The sequence below is a fragment of the Ptychodera flava genome, unplaced genomic scaffold (assembly GCF_041260155.1).
Source record: "Ptychodera flava strain L36383 unplaced genomic scaffold, AS_Pfla_20210202 Scaffold_41__1_contigs__length_1339820_pilon, whole genome shotgun sequence".
Lineage (NCBI taxonomy): Eukaryota > Metazoa > Hemichordata > Enteropneusta > Ptychoderidae > Ptychodera > Ptychodera flava.
Genome location: NW_027248363.1, coordinates 884,852 through 896,372, shown reverse-complemented (window position 1 = coordinate 896,372; position 11,521 = coordinate 884,852). Strand labels below are relative to the sequence as shown.

At 38.5% G+C, this 11,521-nt stretch overlaps 1 protein-coding gene across 1 annotated transcript; it reads left to right on the top strand.

The window, feature by feature from the left end:
- Nucleotides 1-404: 404 nt before the first annotated feature.
- LOC139128017 (uncharacterized) lies at nucleotides 405-10,818 on the top strand. The gene is made up of 3 exons (XM_070693885.1): nucleotides 405-1,494; nucleotides 2,563-2,670; nucleotides 6,769-10,818. Exons 1-3 carry the CDS (start codon nucleotides 426-428, stop codon nucleotides 7,338-7,340), a joined length of 1,749 nt encoding a protein of 582 aa, XP_070549986.1. The 5' UTR covers nucleotides 405-425; the 3' UTR covers nucleotides 7,341-10,818.
- Nucleotides 10,819-11,521: the final 703 nt, after the last annotated feature.

Below are 11,521 nucleotides of genomic sequence, written 5' to 3'. Positions count from 1 at the left end.
ATGTGATGTAGGCCTAAATTCTATAATATGTACAAGCAAGCAATATTTACGTTCAGTCGAATAAGAAACTGGGAATTACCAGCTTCACACCTTACTTCCTTCTTCACGTTAGATCGAATAAGGAACTGGGATCCAGCTTCGCGTCCTACTTCCTTATTTACGAACTTATACGTGGAATAATGAACCACCCTGCTGATGTGCAGCTTGAATAAGCTCTTTCTCTGATTGGTCCATTTTCACTATTCACAGCCACTTAGGGAGTCTATTTGTATTGTTTTCATTATATTGGTAAGATTCAGCTACCCAATTGGGTCAGATCTTATTCAGCGCTGCACATAACCACACGCCGACAATAAAGTCACCTGACCCAGTGACCTCCGGCGTGACCTCACAAAAACAATATACGCACGCGCAGACTGTTAAACATGGCGGCTTTCGGTTCGAATGCCAGCAACCCAAACTGTAATTCGTCGCAATATGCACCTTTTTCAATATGCAAGTTTCGGCAAAATGGCGAAATTGGACCATCTAAGAAGACTATGAGTGGTATCAAATGCGCGCTCAAAATATTGAAGCAGTATTGCGTCGCGCTAGGTACACCACTGGCCGAAGTCGAGCGGAAGTCGCCCGTAGAGCTCTGTGATTTTCTCAGCTGTTTCTACGCTGGTGTACGGCAGTGTAATGGCAGGGAATATGCGGTGAAGTCAATGGGTGCCCTGCGATATGGCCTCCAGCTCCATTTTCGAAGTGTCAGTGGCGTGGATATCATTAGAGATGAATTGTTCAAGCCTGCCAACGAGGTATTTTCCGCCATTCTCGCGAAGCTGCGAGCAGACGGACGCGGAGCCCAACAGATGCAATACGTCACCGAAACAGATCTGGAAAAAATTATGGAATACGTCGCATCCGACCAAGGCACCCCACGAGGGCTTCAAAACAAAGTTTTCGTCGACGTACTGGTGAACTACCGAAACATCGGTCGGCAAAATCTCCGAAATATGGTACAGTCTGATTTCGACTTGAGGATCGATTCGAAGGGACGACGCTACGTCGCGCTTCGAAGGAACAACAGTTTCGGTGACCGGATGTACGAAAGCCCGAACAGTTATCTGTGTCCGGTTAAGTCATACGAACGTTACATAGAACGGCTCAATCCACTGTCTCATATTTTCTGGCAGCGACCGAAGAAAACAATCAGCGATGATGTTGATGTGATCTGGTACGATACTTCACCCCTTGGAAAGAACACGCTTGGTGAAAAATTGAAAGAAATCTCAAAGGAAGCAAATTGTTCACTTGTGTACACAAATTGCTGCCTTCACGCGAAGTGGCTCAAGAGTCGAGAGAAAAAGAATTTGAAGTTCAGGTTTTTCGTTTGGAAGCAAAATATTTACAGAGGATTGAGAAATCCGAAGTCCGTCAGTGTTTCACCCAGAGAACAATCGTTGAGGACTCCCCAAGACACTTGCGGTTCACGTAGAATACAAAGAGAAGGTATGGAACACTCTCACGTTGCTCGTTATTTTCGAAGTTTTCCTCTTTGGTATAGTTTATAAGGTCAGAGTAAGAGCATGGTAAGAGTAAGTAAATTCTTTGTTTTGTATCCACTCTAAGATGGGCGACTTTGCGGTTCTTAAAACAAACACAAAACATTTGCGCCACTTGTCATAGTTGTCACCCTGACAAAGTGGTCACCTCTTTATAGTGGTCACGCACTGGCAATCCTGTAACATTTTACATGGTCAAGTCCCTCTACAGAACAGCCATCTCTCTTTTTGTGGTCTGTGGCCACATGTAATTGCTCCAATTTCGAACAAAACCTGTGTGTAATGGTCAGCGGATGACTCTAAATGACCTTTGCATAACGAATGGGAAATTCTACAACAAAATTTTGTTTTTTTCCGAAATAACACTGAAAACATCCACACATAAAGATGCAAAACAAATTCAACTGCGAACATTGACCCTGGTCAGTTGCTTTGACTGGATCTGTTCTTTATATAATATTATTCACACACACACACACACCACACACACACACACACACCCACACACACACACTATATATTATAATATATATATATTATATATATAATATTATACATACATATATATATATATATATATATATATATATATATATATATATATATATATATATATATATATATATATATATGATATGTTCTTTTATTATATATATATATATATATATATATATATATATATATATATATATATATATATATATATATATATATATATATATTATATTATATATATATATTTATATATATATATATATATATATATAATTATATATATATATATATATATATAATATATATATATATATATATGTATATATATATATATATTATATTTATATATATATATATATATATATATATATATATATATATATATATATATATATATATATATATATATATATATATATATATATATATATATATATATATATATATATATATATATATATATATATATATATACCTTTGCTTGAAAGCTTTGATGATATTTAAACCAACTATGTTGCAGGATATACTGAACAAGAAGCGGCACAATTGAGGCAGTATATCCATTGTTTGGATACGACTCGTGAAAGATGTATCCAGAAATTCAACAGTCACATGCTGTCAGAAACTGGTAAGTTGTGTATCACATCCTTCTCTCTGGGTACTATGACCGACATGAAGATTCACATTGAAAAATTGATGTCTGATCTTAAAGCGCATGGTCGTCGCGCTGCGCATCCTCCTGAGGGGGTCCCCCTCTGTTGTAAACAAATCCAAGAACGCCGCACATGTAACGGGTTGATTGTAATGTTTGCGCGCGATATTGCCGCTTGTTACATGTAAAATGGCGGCTGATCTGTCACAAGCATACCAACTAACCAAATGTAACACGCAATAAAAGGTCAATTAATCTAAGTTAAACATCTGCTGAATATTGAACAATAATTGCACGCTGGATTGAGATCACATTTGCTCATGGTTTTCTTGAATCAGTTGAATGGGGCTCGGCTACTGTTATCGCTCGAGCCATAGAGCTAGACGTACGCATGTTACGCATGTATACGCCAACAGACTATCAACAACCGGGCTCTGGTTTTCGACATCGCTAGCAAGGACGAGAGCTTTCATTTCAAGAGGCCCGACAGGAGTACAAAGACAACAACCCAAACTACAGAAATCTACAGCTCGCAGAGCAATGCCCGCTGCAGCAAGAAGCATCTCTGCATCTGTTCCGTTCCGTGGTCTGTATGAACGTCCGTGTCAAACCGGGTATATGGCGCGCTACACTCGGCTGTGGAGAATCCAACTCAACTACAAAGTTTACCCCGTTTGGGGTGCAAACGAGAATTCGAGTACAGGTATCAAGTCAAGCGAAGGACCTTTCATAGGTCTTCTGTTATGTGGGGGTTATCTCACTTGAAAGAGGATTCAGACCTACCCGGCAATCAGGAGGTACAACAGCGGTTGGATCACTGCCATGACCGTGCACAGGACCGGGGCACAGGATCTCTCGATACGTCTATGCACGGTGTAGCCGTGCAATTTTCCTGCCAAATGCCGCGAAACCCGCTCGTTTTGTCTATTTTTTCCTATCATTTACTATTTCTTACCATGTAATACTAGGAGAAGACATGGTGATCAACAGTTGGTTGTGGGCCAAGTCGTCGCGGGCCGGTACGTTGTGGGACCGGATTCTCTATATCGGTGTACGTCAACGCGGTGACCGTCTCCCAACAACATCTCCCGTGTCCTGCTCTGGCTTGCCGATCATGGTCTTGAGTGTAATTTTGTGTTAGGCATTGTGCTTGTTGCTGGTCTACATATATAGGCACTGTTGATCATTTTAGTTATGTATTTCACTGTACTGTACATAGCATTGTGTACAACCAGCGTGATCGCGCGCGATCAAACCTTTTTGTTCACTGTGTCTGCGTGTAGTAAACTCAGCGACATAATGTGCTGAGTGTAGTGTCCCAATGTTCGTAGCTCTACACGAGTTTATAGATAGAAATACACCACTGAAGTTCGTTTCCGATCTTAATATTTTACTATTGCATGATGTTGAGTCTTACAAAGGCCTTAACAAAGTGGGGGACTGCTCCCATCTCACTCCTATTGAAGTTGAGAAGACTTATGTTTACAAAAATTTATGTTTATCAACAAAAAAATCACGCACGCGCAGCGCGACGACCACTGCGCTTTAAGGTAGTATCGGCCTCAAAAGTGAAACTTTTGCTCAAACTTTCCTTTTAAGGAATGTCTCAACCATTCTCTTTAAAAATCAAAAATAAAAATTTGCAAATTTGCAAATTATTGTACTAGTGAAACAAATAACTCAGAATTTACCAATATTTAAAATTAAAAATGGCCTCCATCCCAGTGTTAACTCTATAGAGAGAAATAGAAATGTTAGGATTTAAGAAAAAAGCAGGTAAAAAGTTTTCTTATACCAAAACCTTTAAAATGAACCCAAGTGGTATATTTAAAAAGAATTGTTCAATTGTAAAAGTTTGAGAGTCTGAATATCTGTCCCCGAGGCGCATTCTACCTTAATTGCTTATGATGTTGCTAGTTCCTCAGCACAACAACTCAGAGGAACTTTGTTGTACCGAGTAGAAAGTACACAACAGTGCAAGGTCCATCGTAGAGGGGTGCTCAAACTCTTGCTTCCATAGAAATTAAACCAGTGTACATGTGTAGGAACACTCATGTACAATGAACTTCAAGTCTATGATTTCACCAGCTGTATGCTACCTGTGTTCAGTTTCTCATTGAAATACCTCAGTGGATGAAACCATTCAAATTTGGGTAAGATGTGGCATATGTAAAAAGCGTTCAAACACATGAAATTGAAATTGAAAAATTCCAACATACATCATTGGTGAAAATATTAAATATCTAATTTTTTAAAATAACTTTAAATTTCCAAATTGCATCTTTCGTTTCAAGGAATGGATGTTGATCAGTACACAACTACTTCCACCCACTGTCACTGTGAAAATGGTTTCTTCCACTGGCGATGAAATTGAGGATGACTCAATGTATACAGCACATACAAGACTGAAAGATCCATGGTTTGAGGGCGCTGACTGTCTATGCTGGTGGTGGTGGTGGCGGGGGCATAGAGAGCGCCCTCAATTGATGGATCTTTTAGTCTAATCATACTTCAAATGCCGATGAAACCGAAGCTGTTTCTGTTGGAACATTGGCACAGAAGCTGATAGAGAAACTATAGTATCAATTTTAGTGTGTGAAAGTTTATAGCAGTCACTCTAGCATTCATATTCATCAGGGGCAAACTATATGATATTGAAATGCATTGTAGGTAAACAGTCAACACACATGTAATCCCTGTCATGACAAAACAATCTGTTTGTTCATGAAACTTGTTAGATACATTCATCTGTTCATCTTTTAGGCATTTCATGAATTAAGTTCCTGTACAACCTGAAACTTTTTGTTTTTTTCTCTAATCCCATGTGTTTAACTTGTAGAAATCTGCCATACTGAAAATATGTTCAACCATCCTAGACTTTTACAACTCACAGAGATGGCAAAATCATATTTTAGGTGTACCGAGAATCAGGGTTTTCTCTCGACTGCGCGATTGCGCAAATTGCGCATTTCGAGTCATTTTCTGCCCTTTAAAAGTTACTGACTGCGCGAAAATCGCGCACAAAACACAGAAAGCAAATACGCCCATATGATGGTGACCCAAGCGCATATAATAGTGTAGTGAACTGTAAATTTCCTGTTATTTTTGGCCAGAATACTGCCTCGGAAAAGACAATATATCGCCTGTCACTCAACTTTGGTGACGTGCATAACGTGGAGTGTACGCATCGAAAAAGAACAGCCAAGGACATAGTTGTAGTTCAGTCTCCATGGATACTACAGTGCCATTGTATGTTCATGTTTTGATAGGATATGTTGTTTAATATCATTAGTAAGCATTAAAAATGCTGCCCCCTAAAATGTCAAGTCTGCCCCCTAATTTTGATGAATGGGGCAGAAATTGCCCCCTTCAGTGAGCATGCAGAGAAAACACTGCTACAATTATCCTATAGGGGATTGAAAGTCCTGAGGAAGATTTGATGTAAAAAATGAGTGAATTTATGAGGGCGGCACAGGTAGACTATGAACGTGTCATGTACCAACGATCTCAGTGGGTTCACTGTGGACATAACACTGATATAAGCGTTCAAGTTCAATAGGCTTATGGAAGAATGCAAATAAGAGACAGATGCTCGGACACTCATAGATTTGCAATTTTTTTGTCTACTACTCGAGTGGGCTCAGTTTGAACGGAGCTCATGGAGTAAATACAGGTTTTACTGTATAATTTTCTTAAATTAGAAATTAAAATGTTCTACATTGAGGTAACACAGGGATGGCATACATTTAAACTTCAAATGTCAGTCATTTTCAGGTTGTCTTTTCCTCCAGTACAAAAATCTGTGGAGTGACCCCCTAATTATTTTCTTGATTTTGTAAGAGAATAATTAAAGTTTTCCTCACTTGAAGAAAGTTTGAGCAAAAGTTCAAGTGTTTCAATTTTTATGCACTTTCTACATCACAGTCCATTGTTTTCCATTGTTAGAATCAATATAGATGTAAATCAGCGTACATTGTCATGTCCCCATGATACATGGCATGTAGTATTGGCTTAGGTAATGCTGAGAATTACATTTCTATCAGTGGTGAATTTTGTTTTGTTCTTTCTTCACAGATGTATCCATTATCATCAACCATCTCTGGCAGCTGGGTCACATTGATGTGACGGGAAGAGATAGCGACGGGGACCATGTGACAAACCAGCAAACATGTGATGTCACTCCTATAATCGGCACGGCCGACAGTGTGAACAAAGCAAAGAAAAGAACTGTGGAGCCTTCCATGGACATGACTGTGCATTCAAGTGTTTCCAAGAAACGTATGACAAATCAAAGTGTGAGCACAGAAATCGATGATGCCAACTGCAGTTTTCCTCTGCCCTACCAAAGTATGTGCCCAGGAAGTGATGACATCAATAGCAGTTTTGCTTCACAGACTCAAAAGTCACATGAAAGAAGTAAAGACACAATGGGTGTTCCTATGAACCACCACACAGTTACTTTCTTGATGTTGCCAGGGACTCTGCCAACTTCCTGTGTGTTGCCGGGGATGCCATCAACTCCCTGTGTGTCGCCAGGGACGACATCAACTTCCTGTGTGTTGCCAGGGACAACATCATCATCCTCATTACAGCCGTTCCCTATCAGACTTCAGCCTACCATCAGGAATGCTGCAGAAAATGTGTGACTGTGTTACATTTGTATCGTAAGCATCAAAAGGACAACCCACTTTCTGATATTGAATTTGAACTTTAAATGAGAAAGTAGTCAATACCCAGGAAAGTCTTACTGCAGGACTTACAAGACATTGCCAAAGAATACAGAAAAGAGAGCGCATGCATTTCTACCATGCTTAAGATAACTGGCAGTACATACCTACTTCAAAACAAATCGACTACAAAAACTTGGCAATTATCTCTTAGACTTGCCAATCTCTTTCCATGTCAATGGTAGTGCTGTGGTAAATTTTACCACGGTTTGCCAGTCATGTTATTAGTGTATCAATGAAATCGTATGAGGGGACAGTAGAGATTGTATCAAGCTTACTTCCAAAAGCGTTACCTATATATACAATACGTATCCAACCACAACAAAGAACACAGGCAATGTGTTATCAAATATTATATCATACCAGCATATTGAGGGCACAAATGCAGCGATCTGATTGATCGTGATGTGGAAAGAGCTGTGGTATATTTGCGATATACCACGGCTTGCACACGCGGAAGCTTTCAGCCTCTTCTGTCGTTCCACCCTAGAATTTCAATATACTGTTAGATATAATAGCAATAAATCACACCCAGCAACGTTATGATACCACTTGTTTTTGACCAGTTCACTTCATATATGCACTTGCTATCAATCATGCATATGCGCAAATGTCTTGAACTGGTCAAAACTAATGGTATTCTGTCACTGGGTGTGATTTACTGCATAAGACCACTCTTACACCTGGGGTAAGAACTTGAAAGGGCAAGTAATGCTAACTTTTCATGACTTTTGTTTTCAATGTCAACCATAATTCCTTGTTCTACTCCCCAATGCATGTTGATGTACAAGCATTCAGCTTGTCAACTCAGCCTGTGCATATGTAAACTGCATTGTTATTGTTTACAAGTGACTTCTTGACTAGAATTCAAATGTAAACAACAACAGTGCATTTTACATATATACCGAGACACTAAGTTGACAAGCTAAATAGTGGGTGTTTCAGCATTCTTTTGGAAGTGGAATAAGAAGTTGCAGGTGACATATAAAATGAAAATAATGACAAAATCATCAAAAGTTAGCATTGATCTGATCCCTTTAGCTGGCAATAAATCCCCTGGTAACACACTCAGAACAGGTGGAAAAGGTCAGGCCATCTCACTCAATACAATTTTTGGAAATGTAAAAATGGTCAACAGAAATGACCACAGTTTGGCATGTAGACAGGTTTGGCATTTGTATGTGTACGTGAAACTGCCACAGTTATCACTGTAGCTTAGCCCCATCCCATTGGTATCAATTGTGACTGTGGGCCTGTTTAAAGAAGTGAGGGTGGGGGTGGAGGGGGTAACAGTTGAAATTTTCATGAAACACGTAGCCAGCCATAAAAAAACACTTCTTCTGGGCAAGGCTCAAACATTCACACCGGATTCACGGCTCTGGATCAAGTGCATAGTGCACCCATTTTGAGACTATGTAATAGATTTGATCCCTGCTGTAGAGGGGTGTTGTTTCACAGCAGGCTGCTGGTTGTCTACCAACTGGCTTAAAGTAATGATTAAGGCAGTTTCAACTGAACTTGAAAATGCATTTGAAATTGCATGCTGTGGTGAAATCCGTCATACAGGGAAGGAAATTTGTTTGTCCCATTCAAACAGCAGACCAGATAATGAAAGTCTTGCGATCAAAAAGCGGTTTCGGTTGATATGGTGTAATTCTGTTCACCATGGATATCTGCACACAATGTATGTCTGAATGATGACAGACTGTCATGGATCATCTCTTGCTGAAACCAGAAAAAACAGCTCTAAATATCGGACAACTCTATTTACAAGTCATTAGATGGTTCAAATGACATGGTGTGCACACTGACTGTGGCCCGTAATGGTCACTGAAATTGTTATTGACAATTATACAAGTGTTTTAAACTAAACAGAAGCCAAATGCTTGCCATTGCGAGCTTTTCCTTATCATTGTTAAACTGTAAATTTAGTATATTCTGTTCTAAATATTCATGTTGAATGCAGCACTTTGGTGTTGAAATGACATTAAATTACATTGGTTAAAATTTCAACCATACTGTGTGACTTGCCACACAAAGTATCATAGCAGGTTTTGTTATGTGGTATACTTTTATTGTTTTTCTTTTCAAATACAGCACTTGTCATTTGACTTTGGCATTTCATTGTTTGTCAGGCACAAGATTTCTTGTTCAGTAAACCCTAAAGTTTTCGGTTCAACACAAAGAATCTCTCGACGGAAATGCAACAATTTTTCCAAAGTCACACGGACATGTTTTCATTTTTGTCTGAGACCTACTCAAAGAAACGTAGGAACATATTCATGCTTGCTCGAGACTGCGAAGTTTTGAGCCAATCATACGCGTGAACCAGAAAAAAAATCACTTTTTGGGGGTTGAAAGTTCATGCTTCAGTGTATTTATTTTTTAACATTCTGTATGATAAGAGAACGTGCAGCAATCGACACACCCTTTGATGCGTTTTTTAGAGTAAAACAACTTGTACTTCACGGTCAAGAAATCTGTGCGTGCCAAAAACTTAAACTCTAAATTCAAATGACAAGCGCTGTAAATCTTTGTCATTTGAAAACAGATTCTTTGTTTGGCTTTTCGTGTTCTTGTATGTTGCTCCAACATACACAAGTTTATTAAATGCCTAGCACCTATGAGGTGTATCTCCTTGTAAAGTTTTCACATTATTTAAATTTCCGGCGTCTTTTGTAAACTTGTCCTTTTTTACAAAGAAAATACTAGAATGTGCCATCAAAGTGGAAAGATTCAAGCATTGTGTACGAATGTGTGGTTTTCTAGTACATAGATACACTTGAAAGGGCCAGTAATGCTAATGTTTGATGATTGCTTTTGTTATTTTCTTTTCTATATATCAATTGCAAGTTCCTACTGTACTCCTAAGAATGTCCAACAACTATTATTTAGCTGGTCAACATAACCTATATGTATGTAAAACGTACTTTTATTGTTTACGTTTGAATTCTAGTCTGGATGCAAAATTCAAATGCAAACAATAAAAGTGCATTGTTTATACATGTACAGGCCGTGTTGACAAGCTGAATGCTGATATATTAACATGCAGTTGGGTGTAGAACGAGAAATTATGGTTGATATTAAAAACAAAAATAGTGACTAAATCATCAAAAGTTTGCATTACTGGCCATTTAAAGGGGAAGTCACTGGACTGTGGGTGCACAATAGGGGGATTACTGATGATGCAGTCATTTGCATACACTGGGTGGGATTTTTTGAATTCTCATAGCATCACTTTCACCCTATGAGAAACTTGAATAATCATGATGGGTACTTTGGTGACATATGCAAAGAGTGGTCAAATGGTTGTACAGGGAACACATTTTGAAACATATGCGTTCTTTGACAAAAACGAGACATTTTGTCAGTTTATTTTCGACTCAAGTTTAGTCGCTATATATTCACAGACATATGCAAGATTCAATGACTATGAACACCTGCAACATGGCCAAATTATGGGATTCTTGTACCAAACATGGCACGTCCAATCAGCAGTGTTGCTTTTACATTTGAATTAGCTTTACAATAATCCGGCTTTTATAGGGGAATTTCCTGTTTAAGAAGGAGTCCATATTATATTGGGATCTTCACATATTATTTATCCTGTTTCAACTTGCAAATGAAATGCCACCAGTTATTAACAGTAGTTCAATACACATTGTAGAGTGACTACACTTTCTACTGTTTAATTTGAAATTGTATGAGTGTCTGTTACACTGGGTCCATAGTTCTGGAAAGTCATTGCAAATTGGACAGAGTTTTCAAGAGTCCCAGTCCTTTGAAAACGATTGGAACTAACTTGGGATAATTGGATAGTGAAGTAATGTCGATTTAATCTGCAAATGTAATCTCATCTGCTTTTCTTTTTGAGTTACACCCATGTTTTTATGAGTAATTTGTAATATTGCAACATTCAGCTATAAGGCACCTAACACTTTTGCGAAATGTGAAAAATATGAAGATCCAATTATCCCAAATTTATACCAGTTGCATTAAGTATAACTTCATTTTTTTCTTCATGAATGCAACAGAGGCCTCATTGAAGCAAATTTCTTGCTTAGAAAATATTTCAAGTAATCCACTCATCATGTCAAAAT

Coding starts and splice junctions, on each gene's coding strand:
- LOC139128017 (XM_070693885.1), top strand. CDS start 426: ATGGCGGCTTTCGGTTCGAATGCCAGCAACCCAAACTGTAATTCGTCG. Junction 1,495..2,562: donor ACGTAGAATACAAAGAGAAG/GTATGGAACACT, acceptor ACTATGTTGCAG/GATATACTGAACAAGAAGCG. Junction 2,671..6,768: donor TCACATGCTGTCAGAAACTG/GTAAGTTGTGTA, acceptor CTTTCTTCACAG/ATGTATCCATTATCATCAAC.